At 37.3% G+C, this 23,190-nt stretch overlaps 1 protein-coding gene across 2 annotated transcripts in view; it reads left to right on the top strand.

Annotated features, from left to right (window-relative positions):
- The first annotated feature begins 5,413 nt into the window (after positions 1-5,413).
- st3gal3a (ST3 beta-galactoside alpha-2,3-sialyltransferase 3a) overlaps positions 5,414-23,190 on the top strand; it is a 53,533-nt gene continuing 35,756 nt past the window's right edge. Inside the window, exons 1-4 of one of the 2 annotated variants that reach the window (XM_084722439.1) lie at positions 5,414-5,699; positions 12,190-12,344; positions 22,141-22,183; positions 22,765-22,857. In XM_084722439.1, the coding sequence (XP_084578565.1) occupies positions 12,230-12,344; positions 22,141-22,183; positions 22,765-22,857 (251 nt within the window). In that variant the 5' untranslated portion in view covers positions 5,414-5,699; positions 12,190-12,229. Of the gene's footprint in view, positions 5,700-11,884; positions 12,072-12,189; positions 12,345-22,140; positions 22,184-22,764; positions 22,858-23,190 lie in introns of those variants that run through there. The other variant, XM_084722440.1, reaches the window with a different exon arrangement.

Below are 23,190 nucleotides of genomic sequence, written 5' to 3'. Positions count from 1 at the left end.
ATATTATCTGAGATTGAAGTGATGAATTTACAGGAAAAAAAATCACAGGTTTATAAGAAGAAAATAAACTTAAATATTATCTGAGATTAAAGTGGTAAATTTGTGAGAAAAGAACTCATAAAAGTATGAGAAAAACCTCTGAAACCTGACAGATTTTTTCTTGAAATATTACTTCCTCCATCAGCTCTGTATGTTGTTTTTTTTTTTTATTTGTTTTACCGACAATGGCTCTAATATGCATATGTGTAGTGTTAAGCAGACATTTACATTTTACACTGCAAAAATAAATTTGGTTTGATTTGCTGCTTTGCACATCTTACGGACACGAGTGGAAAACTGCAAACCCAGTATGTCAATAAAGTGCTCACACTCCCCCCCCAGCAATCCAAACTACACGCTGACACAAATACATACCGAACCAATAATATATGGATGAAGTATTTCTTTAAGTGGGAGCAATGCCATTGAAACCACTGATTATGTCTCCTGTTTATTTAACTATGAACTGCATTCCTTCACATTCAGTGTGGTAGAACTGAATAGAGCTTTTCCATGTCGACTTGTTTTTACCAGCCTATTTATTAAGGTGCTTTGAGAAAGTCACCTCTGCGTTGAGACAGGAGCGTGCAGTAACACTGCGGAGGTTGAGCTTGTTGATGTATGTTCTATTTTTTATATAGATGAATTTTAAAGAACCCATTCAGATTTTTAAAGGGCGTTGTATACCCAGTTGTTTCCTAACTCTTCTACTGAAAGTTGTGCATTGCACTTTTATTTAAGTCCAGTTTGCGAGGACATTGGAATAGTCGTGTGCTGCCATTTGCTAATTTGTTCTAAATCTGTTTTAGAATGTTAACTGTACATTTATAAAATGTCCTCTGAATTGTGCGGCCCTCCCTCTTGCACTTGTTAGCTGAACAAGGTGGCCTTCAGACGTCATCGTTCGCCTGTGAACTTGTTCTTGCTGTGGTGTGAGACTGCAGACAGAGGGACGCTAGCTTTCTAGTTAGCGGTTGCCAATTCAGAGACACTGCTTTCATCAGTCCAGTGGAGAATGAATTTATTTTATTCATAAAGTATCAATAGAGTTGTACATGGGGAGGGGGGATTTTCTATTCTATTTTATTGCGTTGTTTTGTAAAACATGTTCTATGTGTATTTTCACAGAAGCCTGTTAAGTGTAAATGTCATGTTGTCTATTTTAAGATGTTACCTGTTGACTGAGGAGAGAAGCTTGTCTGTCCTTGTCGTCTCCTCCTGAAGAGAAATAACTGAACTTCCAGATTATCATTCAAGCATTTTGTAAAATTCATTTGTTTGTTTCAGTAAAGAAATTTGCTTCAGCGCTACTCCTCTGTCTTCATTCCAGTTACTCGCTTTTTCTTTACATTTCTTACCACCAGTTTTTCTCATAAGGTATAAGAAGAGTTTGCTGCTTGTAATGTGTTAAAAACCTAATAAATCTCAATTCAATGTCTTGTTAACTTGAGAGCATCCTGACTGGAAACATCACAAAGTGGCATCATGGGATCTGATGCTCACCATGTTTTCTGTTTATAGTAGTGGACAATTTTATGATCCATACAATGAAGTTAACTATCACCATAGTACTATACATAAAATTAGTAGAATTAAAATGTTCTCTAGTTTTTTTTGTGTTAAATTACTGTAAAAGTTTAATTCAGTCTGATTTGACTGTTTTACATAATGAGCTACTGCTACTAATGTTACTATTTAATCTGTGGTTCTAACATCATTTTTCATTCATTTCTCTTTTTACTCAGTCAGGAAAATAAAAACAATTAGTAAAGCAAATAAATGAATATGAATATACGACTGAATAAATATACAAATGTATAACTATAAAAAATTAATAAATACATAAACAAATTTAAAGGGATAGTTCGGCCAAAAATGAAAATTCTGTCATTATCTACTCACCCTCATGCTGATTGATGGTCAGGTTTAGTTTTTTAGTCCATAAAACACTGCTGGAGTTTCACAGGAAAACAGTGTTGCAGAATCTCACAAACAATGGAAGTGAATGGTGACCAGTTTTCAACATGAAAAAACAACTGAATAAAAACAAAATGCCTCCATACTGTTTGTCTGGTGTAATCCAAGTCTCCTAAAGCCCCAACATGCCAAGTTGACTGAAAAAAATGTTATAATATGTTTTTAGCCTGAATCTTCACTGTAGGTCGTTAGCTTAGAGCCACGTTCACATGCACACTGTCTGAACTGTGTGTGTGGTGTGACGGTGTACAAACAGCATGTCAGGACTTTGGAGACTTGGATCATGATAAGCAGTATGGAGGCATTTTGTGTTTTTTTTTTGTTTTTTTTAGCATGTGTGTTTGAAAACTGGTCACCATTCACTTCCATTTTTTGGGAGATTCTGCAACACTGTTTTCCTGTGAAACTCCAGCAGTGTTTTGTGGACTAACAAAATAAACTGGACCCTCAATCAGCCTGAGGGAGAGTAGATGACTGAATTTTCATGTTTGGATGAACTATTCCTTTAACATTTATGTACTTAATGTATCATTTAATTTATATATGGTGACAAGCATTAATTACTTTTTTCATTTATTTAAGCATTTTAATGTAGATTTATATGTTAATTTATTTATTTAAACCACTTTGCTATGTCATTATGTAATTAGTTACGTATTTACATCTTTATGGCCCTTAAAACCCTCCATAACCTTCTTATACAATTTATGGACTTACAAATACATAAACTGGTGGGTGAAATTAAAATGTACTGTAATGACAGGAGGTCATGTAACATGAATAAAGATGCTTTGAATGGTTTTGAGAGCAGCATTTTAATGACAAGTGAGTTGTTGAGTCAAATTAGTTATTTTCACCCTAGAAATCATTCAGATAGTAATGGTTTGTTTCCCGTAAAGGAGTCAGACAGAACCCTGGTCCCCCCTCTCTTCCACCCTTCTCTGGTCTATGGTATAATACACTTGTGTTTTTGGTATGAAAATGAGTGAAACCAGTGGTGGACTCAGACTGTCTGAGGGACAGGGGCGAAAGAAAATGAAAGGGGACCAGCACACAGAAAGTAGTGATGCATTTATGGTGAAACAGTTCCAAACTCTAAAGTCAATCTACTACACCTCTGTAGTAACAAAACACAATGAACTATTAACTATTTAACCATTTAGATGCATGTAGGGCAGCCTGTATGGCACTGCATCATGTTTTCTTGTACACTCACCACTATAGAGGGTACATTATCATGTTTATCTACCACAGGGGCATCCAAGAGGGTAACTGTCTCATCTTAAATGAGTTAAAGAAGGTCACAGCAACCATTTTAAGTAATTATCCATAGTCCATAGTCAGTGTATTACCTACAGTAGATGGCAGTCGACACACCCCCAATTTGGGGAAGCAGAGAGGAATACCAGCATGGACGCTACGCAGTGTACTGCTGTGGACAGGTATGAATCACGAGAGATAAAAGAGTTTTGATCGCTTATAGCCATTCTAGTAGTCATGGAATCCTGTCACTTCTAGTGTTAAATAACCTACTACAGTATTTCTGAGTGGGGACAAAAAATTTATAGAGTTTATAGAGTAAGTTTTGTATAGAGACCTCTGTCAAAATTGTGACTTCAGTAAACATGTGCAAATCTAATTTCAACCACCTCAAAGCAAACAAAATCTTGGGGACCCCATGTTTGCCCACTGGAAGGGCACCCTCTACCACAGGGGCATTTATATTCCAAACATATTTGCCAACTCTCACCATTTTCCCACAGGACTCACGATTTTCATTGTCTTCTCCCTCTTTCCTCCAAGGATCACAATTCACCTGTATTTCTCCTGATTGATGACGAATTTTCACATATTCTTTTTCCTTTTCACTATCACGACTTGTTTTCCAGTACTGTACAGCATGTATAAGCCTTACAACTCCAAAAGTCTACTGTTTCCCTCTACACAACACAGCTACACCAAGTCATACGTCATAAGAAGAATTCCCATTTCTTAAGGAAAATTTCAAAGAAAAGCGACATGCATTTTGTAAAATCAGCCTTGCTAAGTTTCTTTATGGGACAGAGCAAAAAAATAAATATATGAAATACAAGTTATGAATATTAGATTATTCCAGAGATTTGCGCACAAGTTCACACCTGAGAATTATTCTGTATTTTTTCCTGAGAATTCAAAGGAACAGCAGCTTCTTACTTTTATACGTTGAGTCTGTACTTTTTCACTAGTATCTGTACTACTACTACAGTAAAGAATGCGTGTTCTTCTGCCATCTCTGATCATTATTGATTTGTACCCAGAATCTTCACTGACTCCATCAGACCGGTTTTCATCATTGGTGTCTTCATCCACACCTTCCTCTTCTGCATCCTCATCATCAGAGGAGAGTGGGGGCATGAACCCACCTGGAATACCTACCCTCTCCCTCACCCCCCTCTTCTTCATCAGAAGAGATGTAGATTGGGAGATCCTCTTTGTCACTGTCGGTCTTGATGTCCTCAGGGAGGCCACAGTCTGGACGTTCAGTGATGTAATCCACATCATCTGAGGGGAAAACAGTTAAAGCAAAGATCAAATTTTAAATATTTCTCTAAAACAACATTAAATATTTGGGATTAAAACAAAATATAAAGCTAATTCTCCTGCATTTCTCCCAAATTATAATTTTATTTTTTTCTTTGCAGTATCACAACCTGCTTTCTGGTACTGTACAGTGTTTATAAGCCCTACAACTCCAAAAATCTGTTGTCATCTGGACAACACAGCTACACCAAACCATACTTCCTAAAAAACAGGGGCATGCATTTTATAAAACCTGCATCTTAGTTTTCTTTTAGAGACAAGACAAAAAATAAATGAATGAAATACAACTAATGAATATTAGTTTATTCCAGAGATTTACACAAGTACACGCCAGGGAATTATTTTGTATTCTTTTTTGTATTCAGAGCCTGTACTTTTTCACTTTTACTGCAGTAAAGAAGTTGAATCAGTACTTTTACTTATGAATGAAATAATGAATATTAGTTTATTCCAGAGATTAACACATTCACACCAGAGAATTATTCTGTATTCTTTCCTGATAATTTTGCTGCTGCATAATATTGACTTTATTATTTACATATTATTTTCTTTAAAAGTCACCAAAATGCATGAAAAGTATGAAAGTGACATTTTTTTGGTTTAGAAATCCACTCTATTTTTGAGGTCTAAAGGTAGTAAGTATGACCTCCGGTGAGTTAAACTATTCAAAAAGTTGACATTTAATCGCAGCTTGACAAATTACTTGTATGCGGATTTTTTCCAATTGCAATTCAAGATACTTAAAATCATATAAAACTCTTTAACATCTGTGTACAAGTCCCCATCGGCGAAGCGTAATTACATACAGATATTTTTAAATGGAGTTTGGCGTGACGTTGTCTCCGTACAGAGCAGCTGGACGTAACGCTGGCTGTCGGGTACCCCCACTAAAAGGCAGGCTGCCTGGAGCATGTACGGAGGAGGGGAGGGAGACACCGAGTCTGTCCCTCAGTGAGCTGATGAAATGCGGACCTAACGTCTGTTCTGTCCACAGGCATGTTTCATTTTGACTCATGTATATCAGCAGCTCGGTGTCCACCGCGGCGGCAGGAAGCAGCGACCGAGCTGAGGTCAACTTGGAAATTAACGGTATCCGTCTGCGGGTAAGACTCACTCTGTACATGGCTGCTCGCTAGCGCAGCCGGCTAGTCATGCTTATTATGTACCTGTTATAATACATGTAGCTACCTCTCCTCTTGTCCCTGCTGTCTTAACGTGTTCTGTGTTGAGGGACAGCGCGTGTCACCACAGCTCGAGGAGGATGATCCCGGTCCCGGTGACAAACCGCTCGAGCTAATATGCTAACCTATCATTTACATGGATAATGAGCTAACTTAGCTGCTAGCTGCAGTAACATCACTGCTGTTATTTCCCACTGCTTTTCCTAACGGTACAGTGTTAATGCTTCTCCAGTGACAGTCAGTCATACAGACTCTGTCCCTTAACAATAGTCCACTTCAGTTCATTGTCAATGAAATGAACTGACCTAACGTCAGTGGTTAAACCCATTCACCCCACTGACTCACCACTTCCGCCCCCAACTTTTCATCACTGTCTGCGGTTTTTTACTTATCTACATCAGACTGTACTGGACATCATAAGTGACAGCAAAAAGTTTCTAGAATGTATAATTTACAAATACTTTATCATCACAAGTATTAAAGGACAACTGACAGACTGTTATACAAGTAATTTGAAAATACAAAAATAAAGTCTGCAAACCCCAGTTCCAAAAATACTGACACTGTGTAGCGCTGCAATGATTAATCAATAACTAAGTTAATCGCCAACTATTTTGATAATCAGTCACTCAGTTTGAGTTTTTTTTTTTTTTGACAAAACAGGATATTTGAGAATGTCATCTTGGACTTTGAGAAACACTGATTGACATTTTATAGGCAACCAATTATTAATTAGTTAATCGAGAAAACAATCTACCAATGAAAATAATTGTTAGCTGCAGCCCTAATGTTGTGTAAAATGTAAAGAAAAATTTAATGTGATGATTTACAAGTACTTTTCAAACTATATTTAGAATTGAATAAAGTAGAGTAAAAATTTATTGTCCACCTGGGTGGAAATTTGTCTTTGGCTCACCAAACAAATGTAACAACAAAGAGAAAATAGAAAATAAATAGAGCTGAAATGATTAATTGAAATAAATCTATTCTAAAATTAAATCTCACCTATTCTGATAATCAATTAATTGGTTTGAGTAATTTTTTTAAGCAAAAAAATGTTCAGTCTCTGATTCCAGCTTATTAAATGTGAATATTTTTTTGTTTCTTGTGGACAAAACAAGACAAGCCTTGGACTTTGGGAAACACTGATAAGCATCTTTCACCATTTTTTGGACGAAAGAACTGATTGATTAATGGAGAAAATGAACAACAGATTGATTTATAATTAAAATAATTGTTACAGAAAGAAACCAGAATATATTCACATTTACGAAGCTGGAATCAGAGAATTTGAGCTTTTTTTAATTACTAAAACTGATAAATCAATTATTAGAATAGTGGGCAATTAATTTCATAATCACTGATGGAATGGAAACAATCATCTGCAGGCCTGAAAATAAACACATGGGGAAGATGTCATCACATTATAAATATTAACCATGAAACACCAAAAACAGTTGATGTAATGTCTCTCATCTCAATCTCTTAAGAATATTGATGACACTTGGAACGAAGGACATCTTAAATACATGTTTTAGTCCCAGAAGTACTTTTTTCCACCTTCCAGAGATTAAAAATGTTGGGTCAAGCTTTTTTTTTATTATTATTATTATTATTATTATTACTTATTTTACAGGCCATTGACACAGTCACAATTATCAAAGCTTATTCTGAAGTCTACAGTTTAGGTGACTGTGGGCAGGAAAATGAAAAGCGAAAACACTTTTCACAGTAGTTTTGTACATAAGCTCCAAAATCTGCTGACTGGCACAGTGGCTACTACTTTCCCAAGAAGATAAAGTCGCTGTTAGCATCTTTATTGTTTTGTGTAAATATACAGTCATTCTGAATTTGATGCCTGCAACAAATTCCAGTGAAGTTTGGATAGGGGCACGTTTAACCCTGTGATACATCACCTTTTCTTTTTTAATGCCATTTGTCTGAGGACACTAATTGTTGAGGTTCTGAAAGGGAAATTCTTTCTCATTCTTGCTTGATACACAACTTCAGCTGCTCAACAGTCCGTGGTCTCTGTTGTTGTACTTTGTGCTTCATAATGCGCCACACATTTTCAATGGGAGACAGATCTGGACTGCAGGCAAGACAGTCTAGTACCTGAACTCTTTTACTACAAAGGCTTGGTATTGTCTTGCTGGAATAAGCAAGGACATCTCTGAAAAAGACATCGACTGGATGTGGTATGTGGTGTGTATCCTGTGTGTGTGTGTGTGTGTGTGTGTGTGTGTGTGTGTGTGTGTGTGTGTGTGTGTGTGTGTGTGTGTGTGTGTGTGTGTGTTAATATGTCTTTTTTTTAGCATGATAGTCTTAACATGCATTTGAAGATGCAGCAACAAATTGTTTTTACCAACAGCAGTTTCCTGAAGTATTCCCAAGCCCATTGTAGTAATGTGTTTTATACAAGCATATGATTCATTAATGCAGAACCACCTGAGTGGTTCAAGGCATTCTCTTTTACTGATATCCTGGGTTCTAGATGGTTAAATCCCTAAAGTCATTCTTAAACTGTTGGGACTATTTGCCAGCGGAGTTTTCGCAAAGTGGTGAACCTCACCCCATCCTTGCTAGAGAATCACTGAGCCTTTCGAGGATGCCTCTTTCATGCCAAATGTGGTGCATCAACGTGGCCATCATATTGGTCCCATCAAGACTGGCCTGTGAACAAATATATGTAAACAGGTGAGCTGCATTTTTTCTAAATAAAAAGCACTATTAAGTTTATATCTCTCAACCGAATTCCAGTGACTCAGGTTATATTTAAGGTATATGATCTACACGGAGTAGGAAAAAACTTTCTCATTTTTAACTTTTTCCATCTATATCATTAATCTTTGAATATAAAAATGGTTGAGAACTGTAAACATTATAGTGATTTTTATCCCGAAGAACCGCAGCTCATCATTTACATGTATTTATTCACAGACCAGTCCTGACGGGACCAGTATGGTGACAATGAATGGACAATTCAAAGCCTAATGCAGCATCTAGGTTTATGTCTATGTTCTGTCTACATACATATACACTCATTATTTCCATGTAAAGGATGAAAGATGAAATCTCAGGATGTCAGCAACTGGAGCATTTGAGTGTGTGTTCTAAGAATACTCCACTGATGATGCTTCTCACAATATGGACGCTTGGAGAACAAATTAAAATGATAGATGGCAAACCTTTGTAGCTAATATGCTATAATTGCTGTGGCAACAGTTAAACAAGGATACTGACCTAACTTAGCCTCTCACTGCAATAATAAACATTAAACTGTTAGCCAGTTCTTCTTCAGTAGCTTACACAAACCGTTGCTGTAGCATTTCAAAGTGTTGTAGGTTTGAACAAGATTGCAGATTGATCCAGTTATTTCCATTGCACAAATGTCAGGGTTTGTACTTGTGCTGGAAACACTTGAATTTTTAATGTGGTGTTTTCATGGTTTGAAAAGTGCTTGGATTTGAGATAAAGTGCTTGAAACTGAAATTAGATTACTTTTAGTAGTTTTTTTTAGATAAGAAATAAAATAAGTCAAATATTGGCTCAGTCAGGCCATGTTGGATGCCAATTGGGCTGCAACTAATTGTTTTCATTAGCAATTAATTTGTAGATTGTTCACCTGATTAATTGATCAGTTGTTTGATCCATAAATTGTCGCTTCCCATTGCCCAAGATGATGTCCTCAAATCTCTTTTTTGTCCACAACCCAAAGATATTCAGTTCACTGTCATAGAGGGCTAAAAACAGCAGAAAATATTCATGATTGAACAGCTGAAAGAAGAGAATTAGGTCATTTTAAATTGACTCAAAATGATTTATCAATAATTACAATACTTGAAGATTGATATACATATATACACATATACATATAATGTACATAAAAATGTAATTTACAACAGCTGTAAGATGCTGGAAACGCTTGAAAATGCACATTGAAAATCCTTGAAAGTGCTTCAATTTGACAAGAAAAAGGTGTAGGAACCATGAAATGTGTTTAAAAAAAAAAGCTTAATATTTTAAAAAGTATTTTTAAATGCCCAAAAAGAGCTGAACATTTTGATATGGAAAAATAATTGGTAGAATTTAAGAATAAAAATTATTCCACAAGAATATCCAGTTTCAGCTTGTTTGGTCACAGATCATCAGATGGATGAATATTTCAACAGCAGGATTGTAAATGACTACTTAAAACAAAAGAAAATTTGGTAGTTTGACTGGAGTCAAGTAGCCTAATACTAAATCATTTTATATTGTGATTACACTTTTCATTTGATTGGCTCTGTGCTGCTGTTTTTAGTGTGTGTTTATGTTGTATTAGGGGGTAGAAGCCAAAGAGCTGCCAGTCATTTCTCATACAGTACTTTACAGCAGAAGCCCATAGACCATCTTCACAGTCACTGATCACATCAGTGTGGTTTCTCTTGCTAAACTGACATTTTGTGTCAGCTGTTCTGAGAAGCACCAGCCCGTCTGACAGAAAGAAACCCAGCATGTGGTCATTTACTGGGTTTGACTGATATTTGACCGTGTGTTTTCTGCAAACACTGCCTTTGTTTAGTAATGACACACATCTATGTTGTCTTAATCAGTGCTCAATGTTGTTGTTAGTTTAGAGACTGTGTATGAACGCTGAGAAACAGGAAATTCAATCAGGGAAGTGATCAGTGTTACTCACCATGCTGCACATTTTAAAAGTTTGAGTTTGCCAATTAAGTTTTTGTTAATCAACTTGAACTGAAATGCACATTTTGCTTTTTCAGAGTAGAAGTTGGGGCTTTCAAATTCTTTGTTTTAGTCAGCCAACATGTGCATTACATTTTGGCCACAATGCCCCAATATAAATTAGCATATTTTTAAAGGCCAAAGTGTCCTTATCCTGAAAATGACTTAATGCCAGGCCTGATACACATATTTAATATAATATAACAATACATATAAACACAATATAAACTGGTCTTAAAACTATTTTTACTCAAAGCCCTCTATCAGATCATTCTTTAGTAATGCATACATTATTCAGAAATGCTCTTGAAATGAATTAAGTAACAACAAACTTACTGTCACAGCAAGCCTGGTACAGGATCCTACCTGATGAGATAGGACTAAATATGATTTGCACCAGGTCTGACTCGGATCCCAGGTCAGGACTCGATTACTAGGAAATGAGGGTGAGTTCCAGTCGCTGAGAAGTTGGCTACAAAGTGGGCTGATGGAAGCTGTATTCGTGTCCGTTGGAATTTTGGATTTTTGTTAATGTAATGAATGTCGGGGCGAGGATGTTCTAAAAGTGTTTATAGAACTCAGCCATTATTTATTCTTTGGCATAAGTTTGAGTGCATTGTTGAATTCTGTGATTGTGAATGGTTTCTTAAGGTCATTTACTTGGTCTACAGTGAGTTGAGGTAAATCAGTGTTGCTTAAGAAAGTGTTGATGTTGTCTTTGCTTGGCATGGACTGCACAGCCATGTTAGGTGAGATTCTAAACCAGAGGGAGCAAGAAATCCTCAGTTCAGTGAGATTTGTGAACTATGTAGGGAAGAACTGAACAACAGCCCTTCACTTTGCAAGAAGCTGACCAGGGAGATTACCCATCAGTCATTGTGACAAAAACTTTTTATTGTTAATTTAAAATCATTGATCTAACAAATTCAATCTGATTTAATAATATATAATAATCCTTACATCATAATAATAATAATGTTTTTATAGTTTAAATATGTCTTTAATTATTGTAATTGTAATTAACATTATGAGTCATAATCAAGGACAACATAATAAAAATATTACATAATAGTTGTCTGTATATTGTCAGAAAATGAAATAAAAAATTTGTATATTATTCTCTCTTTTGGAATGCACCATATGTCTTGTAAATTTATCAAATCACATTTATTCACAACTTACATTGCCTACATTTCAATAGAATATGTTTTGTAAAGTATCCGTTTTTGTTTTGTTTGTTTTCTTTCACTCAGTATTTTATTTCAGTCATATAAGATTTCCACAGTTGGAGCAAAAGATACCATTGTGTTTTATGTTAGCAGGCTAACAACCAGAGGAAGTGGTGTGTGTGTTGGTGACGTTGCAGGGTGTTCCGAATGGAGGACTTTGTCAAGGGAAGTTTCCTTAACTGACATTTCTGGAGCAGGGAGCATGGAGTACAGTCTAAATATGCTGTGGATTGGAACCCAGCCTGAGTGACTCTGTGAAGACCTCTAGGTGGAGCTTATAATGTGGACAGGACAGCCTGGATCACTACAAATCAAGTCTCTTCTTCAGGAGAACATGGTCAATCAATCTGATACTTGTGCTGACTGCTGCAGAGTGTCACACACTCAGTGTGTGTATCAACTAACAACACTGTGTGTATGAGAGCAGCCTAACCAGATTATGTCCTACTCTACAGGCTCCAGTCTGGGATCATGTGCCATGTGTGCTAGCTGGAGATGAGAATGAAACCCAGTCGCAACTTCCTCCTGGTCCTGTGCTCCATGCTGGCCCTGGGATTCCTCTACTACTCGTCAGGGAGGATCAGCTTACGAGGCTGGGGCCACAAATCATGTGAGTCTCCCTCTGATAAGGACATAATGAAATGTACAGACTGACCTTTATTAACTTATTTCAGTGATGAGTGCCAACAACATTAACAATGATAGAATGTCTCTCCTCTACGCACGTATTAAAGGAATAGTAATGAGGATGTAAACTAACAATGAAAACAGGATCTCCCAAACAATTGACGTGAATGGTAACCACTTTTAAAACATAAAAAAATCACCTCCATACTGTTCATCTGGTGTAATCCAAGTCCCCTAAAGCCCCAACATGTCAAACTGACTTGAATCTTGATTTTAGATTCCTTAGCTTAGAGCTGTGTTTACCTTTACACCATCTGAGGAGTGTATGTGCGCAGGTGAACTGCATGTCGAGGCTTTAGGATTAGGATTTTTCCGTCAATTGTTTTTTTCTGTTTGAAAACTGGTCACCATTCAGTTCAATTGTTTGGGAGATTCTGCAACACTGTTTTCCTGTGAAACTCCAGCAGTGTTTTGTGGACTAACAAGATAAACATGACCCTCAGTCGACATGAAGCACAACTGAATTTTCATTTTTGGGTTAACTATTCCTTTAACATGTCACAGTAAAAGTAGATAGGAACTTTTACTGTTTGCATAAAAATAGGAACATCTGAGTAAAATATGCTCAAGTATGTTCACATTTGTTGTGACTATCTGAATAATTAATATTATAAATAGATCCTATTAACACATGTGGCTGTTGTTATTTGATATCTATCAGCAGTGTGTTTTAGGACTATTTTAAAAAAAGTTTTTAGAGGTGACGGCTACATCAGAAACTCTACAGAACCATGGCTGAAGTTGTAGCTAACTTCCGGGTTAAACCTCATCACTGCACCTAGCTGCTGGGAAAGAAACCTCTGAACTCTGCGCGGTTATCAAGAAGCTGTAGTATTATTTTCTGAGAAACTGTTGTGCATACTGAACATAGCAGCACAGAGCAACGGCCCATAGCAAACTCTGACCGGCTTTGTATTCAGGCCTATACAGTTGGATTCTTTGTTGTACTTGAGGAGTAGACATCAGATCAGAACATATTGATTTGATTGAAATTAGGTTGGTTATAGGGGTGTAAGAAAATATCAATACACTTGAGTAGTGCGATATGTTTTATGATACTGTATGGATTCTCGAAAACACTGTATACATGCAGATTAGTGGCAGTGGTTCATTTTGTGTTGTATTTAAACCAAACAGGAGACAGGGGGAAAAGGAGGCATCTGGTACAGTGATGATTCAGAGCTTATCACTGTGGGATCACTGTCACACAACTTTTAAAGGACTCCTCAGGAAATATACCCACCCTGATAAATGTGACACTGTATAACATGCAAGATAACTTAATTGCAAAGAGTTGTGGCATCACATAAAGCAGCAGTTTGTTTTTTGTTGGGTTTTTTTTCACAATAAAATCAACATACACACATTCTTCTATAACTTTGTGGTGTATTATTTTGCAGTTAACAAAAATGCAAGTGAATAAATAGTCTAAGTAATCATTACAAATAACACTGATCCAAATATAATTTAGAAATTTAAAAAGAAATAATGATTAAAATCAACATCAGTAAGAATGCTGTTAATAATCTGCTGTTTTAAACAGTTTACAGATTTAAATGAATACTGTAAGGTTTTGAAATTGTTCTTAAATAAGGGGTTATGTGGACATTTGTACCAGTCTGTTTGACAGCAGCTTGTCATAAGTAGCTGACGTTGCTTCAGACTGATGCTGTGGAATGGAGGAATTCTCATTTGACAGCTTCATCTCCTCCGTCCTCGCGTCTCTCTGTCATATCCTCCCTGGGAGGAGCTCAGACGTGAAAGGAAGAAGCGACAGGAGGTGATGAATTTACCAAATGAAAGCACCCATTGTTAACAGGTTGTTAACAAGCTGAAAATCTTTAATAAAAAGCAGAAGTCTGTAATGGTCTGTCTAATGATTTGACATTTTATTGTAGGGCTGTCTGCCTACCCACACCTCCACATCTTTTATGTATATTTAACAAAGGAATGTGAAAGAGACTTACATGTCGACTGAAATGAAAACATATTCATCTGTACTAGCAAAAGTGAGACTTTGTCAAGTGTCTGTTCGCCGATGTAGCTTACCTTTTTACCAGATGGGGGAGCCAGTTTATTTGTTGGGATATTTTTCCATTAGGAGTTACAGTTTGCCCAGACTTTTACTTGACACTGTGTTTTCTCTCCTTCAGAGCAGAAAAGCACTGAACATGTATCATATGGACTCATTGCTGGTCTTAATTGAAGTGGTTCATTTCTTGATTATTTCATCTTTCAGAAAGTGTCCAGTGAAAGAAATATTCAAGCTAGTTTGAGGTGCTGGTGCTGATAATTGGGGATTGCCTGGGTTTGAGTTCTGAATATTTTCCTGACACCACTGAAATTAATTTTCATTTTTGTACTGTTTTTTGATTGGTTGACACTGTTTTTTAGACTTTTTAATGGTTTTTATTCTGAAAGGTACATTTCTTCTTCTACTGCTGAGAGTAAAGCCAGTGTTAAGGTCACATTTTCTTATAACGATCAGGCTGAATATATGTAGAAAAAACATTTGAACAACTAAATAAGAAATTTTGAAAAAAATAATCACATGAATACATATGTACTCTAACTATGAAATTGTGAATTATGTATTTAAAAGTATTTCTAAAAGTTCATTCTGCTTATTTTCACAATAAGAGTTTATTGCCAGCATTTTCATTTCAAAAATCCCCTAAATTCTATTGTTGTTTCACTTTATTTTCCCCATTAGCTCTCAATTATGTTTCCTATTCCCACTTTGCATCACAAAGTCTTTGGACTCTATCTTCCGCCTGGCACAAAGCAGCACAAAGCTGCATTTCTGACTGATGCAGTCGTACACTAACTTTGACTCTGACTGTGAGACCTTCTGGATGGATGTGCAGGAGAACACGGCACATTAATTATCAGATTCTGACAATCCTTTCACATTTAAACAATCATTGAAGTTACAGCTGACATGCATAATTGGCACAGCATCTCTCTTATGCACACACAGTTTCATCCTGTTTCACCCACCTGCAACCAATCTGCTGTTAATCAGAAGGTCACTTTTTATGGCCCGTGGAATAACTGCAGTGCTTGTGAACCCACCTATGTGTGCGCACCTTGCTATCTGAATAATGTGTCCTTTTAAATAGCAGGAAAATGTGGCGCCATTGAATTTAGACCAGGTTTCTGCTGGTCAAAGGCACAATCACTTCCTGCCTCGAGATAGCAGTGCACGCGCATTGCGCCTGACCACACCTTATATTAAGACCAACACACCCATGCGCGCACAGAGTGGCGCAAGTACATTTGTTATCTACACAATATCAGCACTGGGTGAGGAAATGACAACTGCGTGGGTCAGACAATAGCAATGACGTGCTGCATTGTGTTGCTTTGTGCTGAACAGAAGACAGAGCACTTTGGGTCTCCATACTAAAGAGAGCAAGGTTTGATTGTGTTGAACTGATGCAGTGCCACAGTATCTGTATGTGATGTGCTGCTGACTTTGTCCCACCCTGACCTGTTTAGAATATTATGAGGCGTGTACTGCAGTGCAGTCCTATTTTAGAACATTAAACAAAGTCACATAAACACTGCTGTACACATTGGCACCTTTTTTGGATTTGAGTCCATCCTGCACCCAAAAAGATTAAATTGAGGCAGCTCATTTTGGCTTTATTTTGTTAATTCTGCTGTAAGTGAAGTTAATTTTTTAAAGTCTGTCAGCTGCAACTCAAGTATTCTGATAATCTACTTATTTAAGAGAAGAAAATTACTTTTTTACCTCGGGCACATCAGCATTTGTTAGCAATTTGTGAGATGGTTGGACTGAATGTTTGCGCACTGCTTGCTAGGGATGAAGGCTTAACTCAAAGTTCATGAAAGGGTTGGAATTGAGGCTGGAGAACAGCTGAGCCTCTGCTAACCTGCATCCTGATTAGAAAATGGTGTGTTAAGTGGAGCCAAGCAAATGCTTATTCTTTATAATGCACTTAAGCTTTTCCTGTAAACTTTTGGCAGCCAGAAACGAGACTGTGCCAGAAAATTCAGCCGTACATTTATCTTTTCAAATCAACCTTATAACAGCTTGTACTGTCTGTGTAAATACAAATGAAGATAAATACCCTCTTACACAGAGAGAAAATGGGATCTGAATATTTTTAATCAGTCATCAATCTTGGTGTCATGATATAGAAGATGATATTAACAAACATATTTGTGAATCTATGAGGCTTAAAGTTTAGGATCAGTGAGACTGGATAATGTTTTTTAAACAGTGGCTATTGACCAACAGAAAAAGATGCAAAATGTGCAAAAAGCAGGCAAAAAGGAAATGCATGGTTTTATCAATATACTGTAGGGGTTGTAAGTTGTAAGTTATCTTTTTTATCAGCAGGCAACATCCCTGCTTCTCTACTGCTTGTATTATTTGATTAGAAGTTCTGTAACAAGCATATAAGTACTGTCAATAATATCAATATTACCTGAAGTACCACAGGCTGGACATTAGGGCGGAACAATGCAAGAAGAATTATGATACATGTGATTGTTTGACAGATATTGTGATTGATATGACATGATTTTAGTGGGAATGGTAAGTTTTGCATTTCATTTTTACTGAGAAAAATCTAAAAATGTTGATGATGTGACTTTTGTTGGGGTTTGCACCAAACCAACATGTTTACCTACATTTGCAGAAGTGTAGGCTCGGACATTTCTGCAGCACTACAGTTCATAAAAACGCTGTCAAAAAAACTGCAGCCCCTTTCGATTTTAATGTTGCACTTCCCTATATGGCAATTTTGATAATATTTCTGTCAACCATTCAGCCCTCCTGGACATCAGTGAGCCTTCTGATACCTGCCAAATCAGGCAGGGTCAGTTGTGAAAACATGTTGCCCTGTTCCTCATCGTAATAATACACATTTTGATATTAATTAAGGTTGTGTTCTATTCAGGTCAAACAGAGTCAGAGTGTTGATACTGTGCGTACTGGCTCACTAATACAGGCCCTTATTTAGTCTCTTTGGTAACACTTGTGTTAATCCTACTATTTCATATCAATGCGTGTTCTGTGAAAAACTTTTATGAAGGTGGAGATGTTGTCTAAAGTTCTTAAAAGGAACTAAAGACTGTAGTCATTTTTAAGGCATAGCGTGTGATATTCTTGTATAAGGAATGGGAACTATAGAGCCATCTAGGGTGGCTGTGCCATTTTTGGAGGATCGCATTAGTAGCTGTCATCATCAGCTCATCTGTCATCTGTCAGTTGGTCATAATCAGAAATGTATAAAATAAGTGCAACAGACAAATGCCCATATAAAGAGCTGCTCCCAACTGTGGGAAAGGAGCAATGTATCGCAGGATTGAACTTAGTTAATGATATCTGCTAACTACATTTAGCTGGTGATATTTTTGTGTTCTGACTGTCAGTAAGGATGTTTATAGGGCTGAAAAAATCATTATTTTCAGCATCAATTAATCTGTTGATTATTTTCTCCATTAATTGATTAATCGATCCTGTCACAGTCTTGTCAGTTTGAAAGACTTTTCCTATTTTTCACATCTTTGCTGTAATGATTATTTTCATAATAAATTAATCTGTTGCTTATTTTCTTCATTAATCAATTAGTTGTGGATGTGGATTAATAATTGTTAACAACCATAACTTACTGTTCATAACTGTCAATGACTGTTAATGACAGTTTATGTCTGTCAGTGATGTTAATAATGTTCAATGAGTGTCAGTGATGTTGATAGTTATTAATGACTGTTGGTGAATCAGAGAATTTGTACTTTGTCATTAAACGTGAGGTCAAGGTTTCGTATCCTCCAAAACTGGCCAACAGTTTTTGGTGATATTGTCACATTCCCTTTCCTGTCGGATTGCATTATATTGTATGGTGTTGATCATGTTTTGTTTCCAGTGAGGTGAACAAAATAGCAAACATGCAAAGGGCTGCTAACATACACTTGTACTGTATGTTGCAGACACAGATGAGGATAGCATATTCTCCGTGGGACGAATAGTAAAATCAGGTATAGGCAGAGTCCTCCGGCTTTTCCACATTCAAACCAGAAAGCCACGTTGGACAGTTTTGTTGGTTAAAAACTGTTCCAACAACATGTTCATCAATTTATAACAGCTTGTTAGTGCATATTAGTACATTAAAACATCAAAGGTACAGGAAACCTCTAGAATCATGTTTCAAAGTTACACAAAACATCAAATTACAGCCAGAGTTTATTCTAACTTTTGTCATGTATGCCAGGAGGGTGTGGATGTTTCAATTGGATGTAAATAAACTGAAGAAGACTGCAGAAATAGCCGCAAAGCCGTTTTGCATGGGTTGCCAGGGCAACACACAAACATGGCACACTGTAAAGGTAACAGGAATCTCACAGCTCTAAACTGTATGGTTGAGCCAGATGAGCCCTAATGATCAGAAATGAAAATACAACAAGTCACCCAACATTGACAGAGTATCAGTTCACCTGAGGAATGAGATACAAACTTATGAAACGCATAACAAATCAAATTCTGTATTTCACTGTTTGTATCTGACGCAGATAAAGATGAAACACAACAACGGCCTGTTTTATTTCCAAATCATTTTCAGGTTTCCTGTACCTTTTTTAAATGAAGCAGTTTCATTCCTTGTCACTTTCTGGCATGAAAGCACTTAACAAGCAGTACAAACAGTTGGCAGTTTGAGGGGGGATGCCATCCCTCTTGTTCACAAAATGGCCAAACCTTTCTTGCGAACCTGCTGTCACCCCTCTCCATCCCTTATTAGCAGCACAAGTGCAGGACAGAGGGGTTGTTTAGTTGACCATGTTAGTCTTGTCTGTCTGACTCCTTGATCCTTTGTGTGACTGAGGCTTGTGACCGTTAGAATCTATGGCTCTGAAATATCAGTAGTCTAATTGTGCTGTGAGTTAGGACCTGTTTTTTCCAGATTTGTAATACAATACAAAATGTATTGGGTAAACATCCCTGTTAAGGTCTATTAAGACATATATAAAAAAAAAAAAACTACGTCAACATATTTTGTTGTGATGTTTCTTCAAATTAAGCTGTAGCTGTTTGTTAAGAAACGAAGTGCTTGAAACTACTTGAAATTGCACTTACATTACTTTCATAATAAATTGCCACCTGACTGAAGAGGTGGCTTTTTAAATACAACCTGGCTCAGCCAGTTTGTATAGGATGCCAAGTCTACTTACAAGCACGTGACACATTTAGAAACATGAAGTTTTTTTGTTTTTCCTTTTAATTTGTCACCCTTCTGTAGATGCTATCATGAAACATCACTTTGGTTCTTTATAGAATACTACCATCTGATTTAATGTGATGAAAAAGTAAGGTAATCATTTTCTGTACGTCTTCTTATGTTCTAATTCTTGAAACATGCTTGAATTTGACTTTGGAAAAGGAAAGGAACCCTGCTGTCAGTCGGTTTATGTGTTAACAGATGACCTCCCCAATTTAATCCAGCCCGAAAAGTTCTGATTAGATAATAGCTGCTCCAACCAGGAAAACAGCAATCACCGAACATAACGAAGATGGGGGTGGTGATTCAGAGGTGTGGAAACAGACTTTAGGGCTCACTGAATTTTTTAAAAGGAAATTATTCATATTAAGTTCTCACATATGTATAAGTTTTGTGTTTTGGTTAAAAGTTTTTGGTGTTGTCCTGATCTGTGCTTACCTTGCAAGGTAGAAGGATTCATGAGATCACTCTTGAATCAATCTTGCCAGGGTTCAAGTTGGCTAGTATTTTTCACTTAATTCTCCTTCCTCAAGTGTGTGAAGGTGAATGAATATACTTCAAGAACAGTGTTAAACATGCAACGTTTTATTTGACTGACATAGACTGAGAGCCAACGTGTTAAGATTGAGGTTGATAGTAAGTTGGCTGTTTATTTGATGCTACAGCAGGGTATGTATACTCCCACTCCCTCACAGTCCAGAAACAACAAGAACAGCTTATCTTTCCTCCAACCATCCAAACATCACACGCTGTTCTTTCCCAGAGATAGTGTCAGTTTGGCTTACAGTACATGTATGCGCCTCACTGGCTTATCTGCACCATGTTCTCTTCTTTTTCACTTCATCTCTACTGCAGTAAAAGGTTTGCTTCAGTGAGAAGATAGAACAATGAAAGAGCTTGATAAGTGTTGAGCTTTGTTGACCCCTGCAGTTCCAGCTTCGTTAGTTGTATCGGGGTCTTTTTCTCTTTACTGGATTTCACCCTACCAATCTCTGCCTATGTTAGGGTTATCTGCTTGTGTATGTTATGCTTATATCTGTCCTCAGGGAAAAGACTTGGCATGTCCATAAAGTCAGACTGATTTATCTTTCTTTACCAACTCTCCCTTTTCTTTACCTTCATACTGAAACCATGTTCAGAGCAACATGAGCACTGTGTCAAAAAGGCAACCTTTCATTCATATTAGTAAATGAGAGGGCTGTTGTGTTGACTCGGTGACGGTGCACAAAACAATGCTTCATCAAAAGCTGGCCATCCAGCCAAAAAGTTGGAAATTTTTCATCAGTGCTGCACAACATTGTCCAGTAATGCCAATCAGATACATGTGAGTGCACATTCCAGGTAGATTTCTTTATTCAGGGTTTGACTTTCTCCTGACACGGACAGAAGCCATGCAATCAGGTCTCTTTACTACATTAGGCATGGAAATTCATGCATGTTCATCAGTATATGCGGTAAACAGAATTTGAATAATTTGAATGTTGGCTCACAATATTCAAGATGGAGGAGGAGGATAAAAGACCTTACCTTGGATCCATCTTGCCAGGCTTCAAGTTATCCATTTTTTGTCCACACCAAAGGTGTCCTAGAAGGGACTACTGGCAGCTATGGGCATGGTTTTTAGTGTGATGAGAAGCGTTCATGGAAGCGGCTCATCGTGAATAAACAATGGTGGCTACAGAAGAGGTTAGCTTAGATACTGTGATAGCATCAGTTATATCAGAAGTGGAGAGTATTTCTTGATTGACAGAAGAGCAAAGACAGATGCTTCATCCAATCACCTACCAAATGTATTTTGTACCTGCCCTTTTCCAAACAGTTTTTGAAGATGACTTCCCAGAAGCTTCTGTGTAACAAACCATCTGGCATGTCAGGTTGTGAAACAACAGTTGCTGTTGTAACTTTGACTTGTGAAGTCCTGTCTTTGAGTATCATGAGTCGCTGTGCAGTGTTTTTATGTATGATAAGCCTTCAAATGGATGTGTCGGTCAAACTGAATTTTCTGAATTGTATTTCAGCGTTTCATAATTACCAGTAGCAATATACCCACACCACTTTAGACTTGTTGCTGAGCACACAGCTCTGGGGGGGGGCTCTGGTGTTGTGCACTAGAGTGAAGAACCAAGTGAGTGAGACCACCAATCTTAGGGTGTTGATGATTCTGCAAAGCCCTGGATCATATTCATGGCAATGTTCTTGAATTATTCCAACTTAATTTGTGCATGGCAGCTACTGCATGCTCAGTGTTTGGTTGGGGTTAACCTCCAACTTGGTCCTCACACATTTCACCACATTCCAAAAGCAGCACACTGCAGAATACCATTTGGAGACTCTACTGTGGTAACAGATTTGCAAGAATATTTTTACATTCTTTGCAATTTAATGACTTCATAAAAGTAACCAAACTGATATTCTAAATGTTAAGGCATGCCATTTATTGTCATCATATTGACCTTCCTTTTCTTTGTCTAGTGTATGACAAACAAGGATTCCTTCTGAAGCTGGACGCTACTCTGTGAGTATACATTTTACTACTTTTACAAAATTCCCTTCCCATTTGAAGTCTAGGAACTACAGTAATGCCTTGGGGGTTGTTTTCAGGTGCGTGTCAGTGATAAGGTACACAGACTTTACCTTGTGAAACAGCTGGTCTCGCAAGATCACGCAAAAATCCATCTTGCCAGGCTTCAAGTTATCCCTTTGTGTCCGCACCAAAAGTGGTGCATCCAATCAGCACCTTAGGAGCCACTGGCAGCTATGGGCATGGTTTTAGGTGTGACAACAGCAAAGTGTCCACTGAAGCATTGATCTGATTGATTGAAGTTAGCCTGTGTTAGATGTAATAGCCAGATGATTCGATGAGTTGCCTGCCAAGTGTCTTTGAAAGTGCCTGCCCTTTTCCAAATAGTTTCTAAAGACGACTTCCCAGATGGTTCTGTGTAACAAACCATCTGGTGTGTCACGTTAGCACAGGCCAACACTGTTGAGGTGTGCACACCATTATTTACAGTATTTGTATCATATATTTTGTACTGCATGTATAATGTGTGTGTGAATACTGAATCTTTGCTTGACTTCATTCCTCTGTGTCTGCAGGCCTCTGGAGCTGATGTACAAGTATGGCAATCTGAGTGAAGGAGCCTGCAAACCTGGATTTGCAGCTGCCAAGATGACCGCCATTTATCCAAAGTAAGAATACTAACCATATGTTTCTGCACACGTGAATTGAGCTTGTAGCATTTTAGACTTCAAATGTGATTATCAGACATGTTGCGATCACTGTGACCCTGGTGTTACCATTTTAAACTCAATCGCTGGTCCATCCTGTATCTCTGGCATTGTTGGTGTTTGTGTTCTACTAGAGCGTGACCATATTTCAGTTTGGTAACTGATTTAGTTCCTGCAAATGCATGATATCAGCAGTGTACAGCAAGATTATTAGGTTGTTGCTTTCTACAAACAGTTCTAAGTTACATTTATGATTTCATTAAATACACACTCTGACGTTGTTATTTTTTAGCT

This window comes from Lutjanus erythropterus, chromosome 7 (assembly GCF_056507025.1).
Source record: "Lutjanus erythropterus isolate fLutEry1 chromosome 7, fLutEry1.hap2, whole genome shotgun sequence".
Classification (NCBI taxonomy): Eukaryota; Metazoa; Chordata; class Actinopteri; order Lutjaniformes; family Lutjanidae; genus Lutjanus; species Lutjanus erythropterus.
Note: the sequence above shows the minus strand (reverse complement) of the source record. Positions and strands in the feature narration are given on the sequence as shown.